This window comes from Coffea arabica, chromosome 6c (genome assembly GCF_036785885.1).
Source record: "Coffea arabica cultivar ET-39 chromosome 6c, Coffea Arabica ET-39 HiFi, whole genome shotgun sequence".
Lineage (NCBI taxonomy): Eukaryota > Viridiplantae > Streptophyta > Magnoliopsida > Gentianales > Rubiaceae > Coffea > Coffea arabica.
Genome location: NC_092320.1, coordinates 18,280,993 through 18,294,263, shown reverse-complemented (window position 1 = coordinate 18,294,263; position 13,271 = coordinate 18,280,993). Strand labels below are relative to the sequence as shown.

The 13,271-nt window shown below is 35.6% G+C and overlaps 1 protein-coding gene across 1 annotated transcript; it reads left to right on the top strand.

Moving 5' to 3' along the window:
- Nucleotides 1–6,096: 6,096 nt before the first annotated feature.
- Nucleotides 6,097–11,636, top strand: LOC113692134 (probable inactive purple acid phosphatase 16). Its single transcript, XM_027210505.2, has 5 exons — nt 6,097–6,531; nt 8,460–8,684; nt 9,433–9,709; nt 10,019–10,184; nt 11,201–11,636. Exons 1-5 carry the CDS (start codon nt 6,234–6,236, stop codon nt 11,411–11,413), a joined length of 1,179 nt encoding a protein of 392 aa, XP_027066306.2. The 5' UTR covers nt 6,097–6,233; the 3' UTR covers nt 11,414–11,636.
- Nucleotides 11,637–13,271: the final 1,635 nt, after the last annotated feature.

Below are 13,271 nucleotides of genomic sequence, written 5' to 3'. Positions count from 1 at the left end.
ATGATTTAGAGTATAGATCAAGGTTTTGTGAAGTTGCATTGGAATTCTTCAAATTTTTTGGAATTCCATTAATTTAATTTAGTTGTGTGTAACTTAGTCTTTTCCAAGTAACAAGTTAAGCATTTTAGAAGACATTGATGCGGTTGTGCTAAAGTTTTAAATTCTCACAATGAGTAAAAAAAAATTTAGATATTTACCCATTAGGTTCATAATTTTTGCAAGTGAATTAATTAGATAAGATAATCATGAAAGATATACTAGATTACATACCAAAAATTTTTTAAAGCTTAATGCCACTAAAAACGTTGAAAACTATACGTTTGCAATAACACATGCTGATATATATATATATATATATATATATATATATGTTACAATGAGATAAATAGCTATTATACGTTACATGGATACATGTTGATGCATACGTTATAATGAGATATATGATTGCTATACGTTACAAATGACACGTGTTAATGCATACATTATAATGTCATAAACAGTTATTATACATTACAATGACACGTGTTGATGCATACGCTGCAATGAGATAAATGGCTCTAGGTTAAGATATTTGAGGATGGTCATTTCGGCTTATGGAGTACCTCCTGAAATGCCACCTCGGCCCTGACCTGTTAGGTTGATATCCACCTCATTACCACTTCGGCTAAGATCGTTAGCCGAGGTGACGCTTGAGTATCTGATAACTGTGGAAAAGTTCGATGTGACCCCTGACACATCTGACACCTGAAAGAAAGCTGCTCTGATACACCGCCTGAACCTGACGGATGTCCCATCACGTCTCTTCATAGAGATCGGTCAAGTCCACTGGATGCACTGACCATCTCAGATCTTTAGGGACCCGTGCAGGCAGTCCCTCTCTCCTATTCTTCCCCTATAAATTCTCAATATTTCTACTGAGAAAGGAGATGACCAATTTTCTGGTAACACACACTACTCCCTTCTATTACACTACCTCTTCATAACCGAACTAACTTGAGTTTCGGAGTTATACCGGGGGACCCAGCCCCTCGTCTAACCTAAGCAGGTGACCTCGTCCAAGAGAGCTGCCCAAGATAAAAATACTTCTCCAGTTCGGGTGACTCACTCCAGCGGGACGAAAATCACCTCTTCAATATTCAATAAGAAACTATACGTTACAATATTGCTGATGTATGTTTCAGAGATTGAAACACGTGATACGAAGGTACATATTTATGAAAGGAAAAAAAAGGAAAAGAGAGTACATATTCAATAAAAATGTAATTGTAACAATTACATACAGAATGAGTTTTAAGTTTGAGTTCATGCTTCTTTGCATATATAGACGCCATCAAGGTACGTATGATGTTAAGAGAGAAGCTTCTTGATCTCATCATTAGTTTTTAAAAAGAATAGTTATGTGTTGTTAGTGGTTAAAATTTGACTCCACATCTTAGATGAACTTGTTTGAATGTCTAAAAAACTTATACGTTAAAATACTTTACTTAAAGTGACAATTAATTCAACAAATGTAAGGATGTGAAGCGATTGTAGGGAAACAAGTAATTAAAATGATGTCATTGCATTAAGAAATAGGAGTATACTTGACAAAACATCAAGTGACAGATTTTGTCTATACGAACTACGAACCTCTCCCTCTGGCTTTATATATAGTATGTAAGATGGCCTAGCGATGCTCGTAGAAATCTCATGTCATGAAACTGGTAGGCCTTGTGGCAGACGTATCACTTCGGTGCCACTTTGTGTGGAATGTTAGAGTCAAAATGGTTCCCGTTGTAAAGTTGGAGGACAAAACCTGCAAATGAACAACAAAATTCCTACAAAACGATGACTACACGCGCTACATATTAAAAGCAACAGCGAGTGATGTTCAGTCCGAACGTCATTAGACGTGTTTGCAAGTTGTTAATCTTGATAATTAAGGGACAACCTTAGGTCGGTCGAAAGGTATTTAAGTCGCATGTTTATGTGGAATTTTCCATAATAACTTAAGGAGTACTTTCCTCGTAGTCCATTTTAACTTTTGTGGTTTTTTTTTATTATTTATTTTTTGAGGGGTTTCAATTACATGTGAATAATATATTCTGCAACGTGGCAGTTTGTGAGACATATCAAATCATGAACCATGTTGGATATCTTTACAGGATTATACGATAATATTCTTTATTTGACTAAATATAGAGGTCTTCTAATCTTAATTATAGTGTAAATTATGGCCCCATTTTCATCCGTACAATGCAAGGATATCACTTGATGAAAGATTAATGCAAATTTATCTTCATTCGGTGGGAGCAAAATGGATTCAAAATGAGTTGGCCAACAAGAGAGAGGATTTAAACCTTGTACATGCAAAATTTGATTCTGGCACTTTTCAATTAAAAGGATTTAATAAAATAATTAAAAATGCATTATTAAATTGATAATATAACATGGATTTTCTCGTTTATAAAAAAAAAAGATTTTTTTTAACGGATGCCCAATGAATACTAGTTAACACACTTTAATCACCGCTCAATCTATCATTACCTGAATTAAGTCTTAACAAGTGTTCAATGGACACTCGTTAGCTAGACAGACCTTATTAAAAAATAACAAAAAAAAGTGAGCAATGTGGACATCGCAATGATCACTCGATTGATCCAGTGGCCAAGGGAGAGAGCTTTTAGAGTGCTCAGATTTACGACTCAAATCCTGTGAGGGTGGAAAGGAGAGTGTGGGAAGGGATAGGAGGGGCAAAAAAAAAAAAAGTGGACTTCGCTGTTTGTGGCTTTGATCTGTAAGCATGCTTTACCTTTATCGAAAAAGAGAAACAGAACCAATGTTTTACGCTTGCTAACTTTCACTAATCCAAAATATTTTGCATGAAAAATCTTAATGCAATAAAATCCAAAAAAAAAAAAAATATACGGATATCATTTTCCAGAAATTTTTTCCATCCCCTCATCAATGGAAAATGGTCATAATGTTATTGGAGGAGAGCATGAATTGATCTGTTTATCATTTCGATATGCACGTTTTGAAAGATTTTACTAATTCATTAAAGACAATAATGTTATTTTTTGCACTATTTCGTACATCTAAACAAATTTAAGTTGCAATTTACTTCAGTTCATGCTTAAATGGTGGAAAAAAAAATCTATTTTGCCATTATTTTTTGGGAATATTCAGGCCATGATGGACATTGATTTATACTCATGAGTTATACCATCTTTTTTCCTTCATTTGTATAACTAAAGTTAAGTCCCATATTAAATATGGGAATCGATTCGTAATGATAAGCTCAACTGTTTTATTTTTCAACTATAACCAACGTGAATGATCATAAACAACACAAGGGATTAGGATAAATCAGACAAAATAAATAAATAAATATATATAGACACATCGTTTTTTTTAACAAAAAGAAAGAACCCTAATACTTAAACTTCTCTTTTGTTGGTGAGATTACACTGGTCTATAATTAACTTGTACAGCAGTTGATATATTAGCAGGATTAAATCCACTAAGCTTTCTTTTTCTCGTATAACTAGTAATTTCTTCATTTTAGGGAATTGGCACAAATAAAGTTCTTGGATTTCAGCCAAAAAAAAAGAAAAAGAAAAAGAAAAAAGAATTGAACAATACTATTAATGGTTAACTCGACTTGTATGACGCTAATGTGCAAATTTAACAATGACAAAATTGGTTCCCTTTCGAACTGGAAGTTACAGATCTTAATTGAACGAAAAGCAAAGACGAATAATACTTTGAATCATGATTTGCGAAAATAACAAATTCTTGGGTTCTTTCCTTTTCTTTTCTTTTTTTTAGTGTGTGTAAGTGGGAGGTGTGGAACCCAAATCTTCCCGAGATTTCTCAGTCATACTTTCTCCTTTCGTATCATCCAACCCATTTCTCTCCCAACAAATTTTTGGGTTCATTGGATATATTATTCATCGCAATCAAATAAGCCAAAACAAGTTGGCTCAACTGTCAATACAAGTTGGCTCAATTGGCAAGGATGGGTCACTTTCTCACAAAAGATTGTATGTTTAAAATCCATTACTGATGTGAAGGTTATGTCAATGAGCGAATCTCTGTAAGCGATTTATGATTTCAGAGGTATGTCCTAGGTTGTGTCGATGAGCGATTGGTAAGAATCTTTATAAGCAATTTATGGTTCCAGAAGTATGTCCTGGCCCATAGTGAAGACAGGATTCGAATCCATTTAAACTTTTCATTCACCAAAAGAGAAAAAAAAAAACTGCAATCAAACAAAGAATGTACGTAATAAACAAATCCTATATCTTCTTCAAGCAGGGAAGATCACAGCAAAATCAAGCGCTGTAAATGCATTATACAATTTGCATATTGTCAAACTAAAACTGAGAACCAAACCTTAGGCTAGCCTAGAAACTAAAGGAAACTAAAGAGAATAAATTTTATTGTGTGGCAGGAATGATGCGGCCGAGGATACGAAGAGTCATTTTAGACATGGATAATTTTCTATTTTCTTTTCTTGGTAAAGCAATAAGAGAAATAAATTGTGCTGCCAAGTCTGCATACATTTTCAAAATTATGCACTCATTTTAGTAAAGTTAATGATAATAAATATTAGTCTAGATTCAACAGGTGACCAACTAGTTCTTTCTGCGCTTTCCCCGCCGCCTGCCCCGCATATTAGCTAGCTAGCGTAGATTTCAACTTACAAAAAAATTTGTTGGGTGATATCATTGGTTTCCTCCGCTTCAAAAGCTATAACTCGAGTGATTACTCGAGTGATGCCAATGTCGAGTGCTATTTATGAAAATGATTTTGATGAAGCGAGTCATAGTTGACAATTCTGGAAAAAAAAAAAAAAGAACCATAGTTGACAAAATGACACAGGATAAAATCGTACTCCCTCCATCCCACTTTGATAGTGCTGTTTCTTTTTTTACACAGTTTAAAAAAAAAGTAGTTAACTTTGTTGGAAAAGTAAATTTAGATTGCTATTTTCCTAAAATATCCTCACATTAAATATGGTACAACTTTATGGGAACTTGAATTGATGGTAAAAAAAAGAATCAACTTTCATTAAATGGGGTAGGTTTATAGTAAGAACTACTTACATTGAATAAGGGTATTTTAGAAAAATTAAAATACAACTACATTCTTCAATTGGAAAGTGGTCTACAGTTTGGAACAGATGAAAAAAAAATACAGGATTATCAGAGTGGGACGGAGGGAGTACATGTCTGAAAGATTTTTTTTTTAAAAACTAAAAGAAAAGAAAAGGCCCGCCTAAGCATTTGCTGCTGAAATTCAAAGCAAAGAAAGGATTTTTTGATTCTTGATCCCCTGCATATTCCTCCCGACGGTAGCACAAACAGACAAGCATCATTCGGTGAATTGACAAGTATAGCCATTATGGATTTTACATGAGCAATCAATACCCTACTTACCTTTTGACAAAAAAAAAATCAATACCCTACTTACCAACTGGTAGCATGCGGAGGTGTAATGAGGAGGTAAAAAAACCTCTTAGTTCAAGGCAAGATGTATGACGTTTTACCGTTCCAAGATTAGTGCTATGATTTAGGATTAATAGGTTCGCTTCTTTATTTTGTGCCTTAAAAAGCAGAATAGAAGAGTCTGTCTAATAAGAGATGCAATAATTAAATTTGACCTTACTTACATGTGAAGGACTGAATTTGAGATCGTGCATTTAACTTAATCAAAACGAGAAAAATAAAATTAACAAAATTATTTGGAAAATAAATAGTGTTAAATGATAGATAGAAAAAGTGTACTAACCACAAAATGCTTTTCACATTTACCTTTTTTTTTTACCCTAGACTAGATAGCCTACCAAATACAAAGAACAACCATCCTACCAAATACAATCAGTTGTTGTAGTAAGCAGTCAAAGGCCAAATTAAAATTTGTTTTCTCTTACAAGTTCAGAACTTATAATTTAGAGAACAATATTTTGTCTTTTTGTAATGTCTGATCCCACAGCACCATTGAAAAACAACAAAATAACAGTAAAATCTCCAATACTCTATTACTGAGAAGACAAGTACAAAATGTAATGACATATAATCAACCAAAAGATGGATGGGTAGTTTAGTCAATGAACAGTTCACTAATCAAAGCTATTTAATCAACCATTGAGCAGCTGGTAAGTTAGTTAAGCACCATTCCCACCTAACGGCTCTTCTTCTTGTCTCTGTGTATGCATGTGTGTGATAAACTGAGGAAACATTTTGGTGATGGCCAACAAGAATTCTGCGAAAAACCCTTTATCGATTCTATCATTTTATTACTGGGTTTTGGAAATAGTAATCCAACTGATGATCCTGACCGTCAGTTCGGGGCCATCTGAGCTGACAGCAGTTAATCTACGGACCAAACCAGGAGATTATCTGCACATGCCTCGGGGTTCAACATTTAAGATTGCTATTTTTGCTGACTTGCATTTTGGTGAGGATGCTTGGACTGATTGGGGCCCGCAACAAGATGTGAACTCCATCAGAGTCATGTCCAATGTCCTTGATCGAGAGCACCCAGGTAAGGAAACATCTGTCTCAGGTTTTCTATTTGTTCTTGTTTTGCATTTCATCAGTTATTCATGAGTTTATTTCTAAGTTTATTTGCGTTTTGCATCTATTCTTTAGATATGGGAGATTTGATTGATTAATGATATGTAAGGTACTGAGTAACTGATAATCGGGATTAAGCGTTTTATGCCGGTCAAGGTGATTGAATTAGCATTGATGTAAGACTTTACAATGAAATTTTCCCTTAAGAATTACGTAATGACTTAATTTTTTGCTCAAGATGTAATACAGCATTACAATTTTAACTTTGGAAGGCTAAGGCACTGATGATTTTTGCTCAAAGATGTAACAGAACATAATTACTTAGTACTACTCCGGCTCGATTCTCGTTCCAATCTCCTTTCCATTTCTTCGCTCCCCTTCTTGCCTTTTTCTGTTTTTTCAGCGAAGGAAAGAAAATGAGGAAGACTGTTTAAGATTCTTGACTGTAGTTATTGCTATTTCAGCAAAGCAGATGTCAAATGAGATTTTTAGATATCAGCAGTTTGATTCTTGATAGTCAAAAGTTAGGGATGAGTGGATTTTAACTAAATGTGGGATATGATGCTATTTTAAAATAGGATGGAAAACAGGTAAACATAAGTCTTTGAACTCTAAAAGCTTCCCAAATGGTGCACCAACCCGGGTGGGTTGTAGCTTGTGTTTGTTCTGTATACAATTAGTATAATTTGTGTATATAGGTTATACACTATACAGTGTGGGCCAAAAACTTAAGCTTTTCTCATGCAAGTATGTTGAAACTTGTATGTTGGACCTGTTAAGGTAATGTTCTCTGGTTTTCACTGCAATATTTGCAGTTGATGCAAATCAGTATATTTTTTATTGCTTGCTTATTTCATGTCTACTTTGGAGAATTATTCAACATCTAAGTCACTAGAATCTCTAAGGTGCAAATACAATTTCTTAATTTCATTTTTCAAGGATGGTTGGAACTATAAAAGCTTGATTGGCAATTGCCTAAGTAAAATGTTGCAGCAGCATAATACTTTACAATTTCTTGTCACTTGAGCAGGACGACCACATTTTTGTTTGCAATTTCTTGTCACTTCAAATCTTGCAAGTTGACAAATGTCCTCACTTCACTTTTCGGACTAGTTAGCCCCTGTTTATTTTGTTGGAGGTCTTTAGGAAGCTTATGCAGATGATCATTCGTGCTAGAAGCACTTCCTCCGAAGCTTTGTGCAGTTGACTAAAATCCGTGTCTCTGACCAATATCCGGCAATGGTTTGATTGACTATTATAATCAGCTGTCATGATTAATACTTGTTCATGCATAAAGAAATTTTCCTCTATCAGTCTGCAATTTGCTAGTCCTTTCCTCAAAACATCTAAAGTGAGCTGGAAGGGGATATAGTTCTGTGTAATGTCGCATTTAGGATTGAAACTTTTGGAGGCCTTCTACACTCTATCTGATGACAAAATCATTAGCATTATCATGAATTTCTGAGCTTCATGACGATAGACCCTAACAAACTTGTTTGTGAAAGATGTTGGAGTCAGTGAAACTCCGATTTCATGTTTCTGAGTAATGTTTTGAGGAAGTTTTGCTTTACAACTTACGTTAATTAAAGCTGAAGGTAAATGTCTGCAGAACATTCATGTTTATGTATCATGATTACTTCGACTATTTTAAGAAATGTTTCAGAAACTACGAATATGACTTGAATTCTTTTAACTCTTTCTTGCTTAGGCTTTATGCAATTTACTAAGCATTTTCATGGCAGAATCAGAATGGTTAACTTCATTTGAAGTTTGACTTTTTTTTTTTTTTGTGGAATTCTTGCGTCTACAAGCATCGGAAGCTAAAGAATAAGTTTGAATAGTAGATAGAAAGGACAACTTGTATCCTTTATATAACCTGTTGAAATACAATTGCAGACTTTGTGATTTATCTCGGAGATGTCATCACGGCCAACAACATACCAATAGAAAATGCAAGCCTGTATTGGGATCAAGCAATTTCTCCAACAAGAGAGAAAGGAATACAATGGTCCACTGTCTTTGGAAATCATGATGATGCACCATTTGAGTGGCCAATGGAGTGGTTTTCGTCCAGTGGAATTCCTCAGCTTAGATGTCCTACAACAAACGTTTCATATTCAGGTTTCATTGATCTTATATTCCAACTTCCGACGGAAAAATAGGGTCTGTTACTTAAATGATAATGTAAATTGATCTTTCTACCATATCTCCAGCATGATGGTATAATGGAGAATGCATGAGAACTTCTAGTAGTATAATGGAAAAATAACCTGCCGATTAGTCCGGAAACTGATATCAATATCTGAATACTATGTTTGTCCTCTGTGATATTTTAATTTTTGTGGTTTCATCTAGGAGTGGAATGACTTATTATTTTATACTCGATTTAAAATTTAAATTGTATGGGGCTGCCCTGAAGACTCCTGCCAAAGATTCATTTTTAGGTTATCTGTTGCATGATAAAAAGTTAAACTTATAATGAAGATTCCTTACCAATTAAGATACCTTAGCTTAGTTGTTCTACTTCTACATGTAAGGATCTCTGTAACTGCATCGTTAATCTATCAAGGAACTTGTATAGCTAAGTGGCACTCTGCTTGCTTAAGTGTGTTTAGAGAAGTGTAAAAATCCAGAGTATCCATTCTGTCTGTAGAATCTGGTAAACTGCAGTAAAATGGACAGTTATGGCATACACACAAAAGTATACATCTTTAAATCTGTTTTTCCTCTTCCCCTTAATTTCCCTTATGCAATTGGAAAATGGCAATTGATCAATCTGCAAAACTAATAATCAAATGGTTTGCACAAATTAGATTTGATTACAAATGCAGAAACTAAATTTGATGATATGTCCTTTGGTATGTCTCAGGAGGCAAAAATTGTAGCTTCAGAGGCACACCACGCTTGGAGCTGATGACTAATGAGATCCAACATAACTCATTATCATACTCCAAGAGTGGGCCAAGTAATTTATGGCCAAGCGTTTCCAACTATGTTCTCAAACTGTCATCATCAAGTGACCCTGAAGTCACATTGGCCTTAATGTACTTCTTGGATTCTGGTGGTGGATCATACCCAGAGGTTTTATCTAGTTCCCAAGCAAATTGGTTCAATCAGACGTCTCAGCAGGTCAACCCTGAGTCAAGGTTGTCAAAGATGAAACTCTGATCTGTGTTTTAAACAACTACTATGCACCAAATGCATGTCACTTGATGCAATAGAGGTTTTGTAGAACAGGTTTTGTAAGTTTGAATAGTATTTGCAATCATGGTGTTGGTTGCTAATGTGGAAGGATGGGAAAGGGATTTTAGAATATTAATCTTTTAAATTCACACATCAGGCACATTAGTTGATTTTACCTTTTGGTTCTTTTCTCTTGGCTGTGTATGGTGTGCAAACAGAAAAGCTAATTTAGGTAATCTATATTCTTCTTCACACTGGATAGCATTTAACAGGGTGCCAGAGATAATGTTTTGGCACATACCAAGTCAAGCCTATAAGCGGGCAGCTCCAAGGTTTCTCAAAGGCAAGTGCGTGGGTTCAATGTTTAACGAGAGTGTTGCTGCTCAAGAAGCAGAAATGGGCATGATGAAACTTCTTGAAGCAAGGCCCTCTGTTAAGGTTAGCAAAATTGCAGATTTTCTATTCTTTTACTTCCACCCTCTTTTTAGTATTTATTTGCATATTTTGTACTTCTACACTTAACAGAAAAGTTTACATCACTTCCACACACCAACAAACATCCGCTTGGAGTTTGAATACTCAATATCTAACCTTTCTAGACATGAAATCAAGATAAAATTTTCTGAACTTCTACACTAGGTAAAATAATGCTACTTTTACACATAAGGATGTGATGGAGTTACACCTGAAATGTTTTCCTGCCCTTGGGATCTAACTTTTGTCTGTTGCCCTCATGCTCTTCTTACACTTCCTAAAAGCCCAGTGAAGAGATCACAGCATATCTTCTGGAAATATTGGAATCGAGACTTGAATGGATTGAAAAGATGGGACAATATGTATTTATCCTCCATATGTTGGAAATTTGAATAGAATGTCCCAGGAACCTCGTCTTATAGATGACTTTTTGGGTTTTTTTAGGCTACATTCAACCTACTTCAGAAGCACACAACATTTTCCTTTCAACAGAGTCTCAGGAAACATTTAAGCTGCAAGGCCAGTGTCTATATGTTTGCTCTTTTTGACTGCTGATTTCTTGAAAACAAGCCCTTTTTTCTGCCTGATTAAAATTTGCATCTCTACCTCTGCCCTGCTTGCTTCCCTCCCTCTCCTGTTCGCACAAGTTCTCATTCTCTCTCTGTCTGTCTGTGGGTCCTAAGCACACTTGCAGATATCCCTCTCTCACTGCATTTACAACGATTTTCTAGAGTTAAAAACTGATTCACTTATAAGCACAAATCTCTAGTCTTTGAAGTATAATTCATCACAAATCTCTAGTCTTGAACTATAATTCATTTTTTTTTGGCCTTTTAGCTTAATAGTTAATCACAGCAACTCATTGATCCTGATAGCATTGGCATTCATCCAATTTGCCCAGTTATAACCTTGAAGCCTTTTGAGTGGGATATGACTGTGGAACTTCAGCCTCATTTTTTTTGTGTGTCTGCATATTGCAGGCGGTTTTTGTAGGTCACAATCATGGATTGGACTGGTGCTGCCCATACAAGCAGCTGTGGTTGTGCTACGCTCGGCACAGTGGCTATGGTGGCTATGGAAACTGGCCTCGGGGGTCTAGGATTCTAGAGATAACTGAACAGCCTTTCTCTATCAGGTCATGGATTCGGATGGAAGATGGTAGCTCACACAGTTCAGTGGACTTGAGTTCTTGATAGTCATGTTCCTTTCTGTTCTGGCTCTCATGGGGGTTTGTATTGGTTGGGTTAGGGGGAACATGTTGCATATTTTCAGCTGAAATATTACATGATTTATTGGTACTTTCATTGTTTTACTATGGATAGAAACACACACACAAAAAAATGGAACAGCCCTGTAACACGAACTTTGTAAATATATAGCCCTTGTACATAAAAATCACATTATTGACTATCTTAACTGCTTGATTCTAGACAGGGACCAGTTTAATTCGTGCTAGCTATAACCATGAGACGGGCACAAGTTGAATAATCAGTTTAATGCTTGGAAAATTGCGACATAATTCACTACTGAGACACAACAAGGCACAGCTCCTGTAAATTTTTGAAATTTGCAGGTGCCATTTTCCAGGAGTACTCCTTCTTTTCTTTGAGTTTTTTTTTTCTTTTTCTTTTTAACGAAAAGAAAGTAGGAGATTTCATTACTTGGTTAACATATTTAGATGGCAACATATTTTTTATTTTTAGCTGTCTTTCTGTCCAAGCATCCTTAACTTCTGGAGCCAGAGTATGGCAAGTGGCTTTCAAGATACACACATCCTTCTTCTAAAGGCCATTCTATGGCATATTTCAAGAAACAACTACTGGATCATTCTGCAGGTGTACTTGTGAGTTGTGACAGAAGCAGTACACATCCAGCTCAAATGGACCTTAAAAACTTCAAATTTCCTGGCTCATCAGTTTTAGAAAATTCACTAGAATGGGTTTGATCAGACTCAAATGTTGTCAGATCTGACTATTGCCTGTTGCTTACAAGATTGAAATGGTCCTCACAGAGCGGCAAATACGATGACTGCATACACCAGTAAGCAATCATGACTTGATGCTTTCTGCGCTTCAGACTCATGCTTGGATATGTTTTGATGGTGCTGAGACTTTTGTGTGTTTGTTTACAGGGCATTTTTGGTCCTACTGGGGTCTCCTTTAACTGAGCTTTAAAAGCTTGTAGCAGTTGCCAATTTTATAGGGTCGAAGCATGTTCCAGAAATTGAGAACTGAGAATATGATCACATCACACTACATTTTCTGATATGATTAATCTCTATGTTCGGGGGGCATGCATCAAGAATAAAGAGATAAAAGGGAGCCCAGCAAATTAGTCAACAATGATAGCAGAGAATTATGACATGTAGTGGCTAATTTCAGTTTATTTCACTAGTTTTATGTGTTCTGCCTTTGCCTACAAAGATAAAAGAAACTAAAAGTAGCAGTGTTTGGACTTCGGCCAAACAAGTTTTATATGCACTGCCGGAAAGAAAGGACAGGAGGCAGCAATTGTTAACCATTGGCTTTTCAAGCACCAAAAAAATGCAAGTAATTTTGATGTCAAAAAATGGATAAGCAGACAATAGAGTATGTTTTCCATCGTTCTAAATCTATGGGGCCAGTTAACAGCTCAAAAGAGTAAAGGAGTTCCATGATCCACGAGGGGAAAGATGTACATAAAAAAAAAAAGTATGATATGAATTGCTTTGGTGGTCAAGGCCTCTTTCTGATGGGACCTAATTTAGGAAGCAATTGGTGGTTGTTTTGAGTAAATTTGACAAGTCCAAAGTCAATTTTCAAAAGGGTTTTTCACATGGTTTGATTAAAGGGCAGTTGGACCTACATTGTGCAATCCAATTGCCACAGCACCCAAAAATGATGTATCTTTCATCTTCCACTTTGGAGAAAACGATTTGATGTTTATTTGTTTCCTTAACCAGGGATGCATGGTTGAATACAGGGAAAAAGTGTGAAAAAAGTGAACTAAGTAATCTTTTATCAGCTTTGGGATTTCAACAAGTTCATGCGATTTTCTACAGTTTCTAGTTAA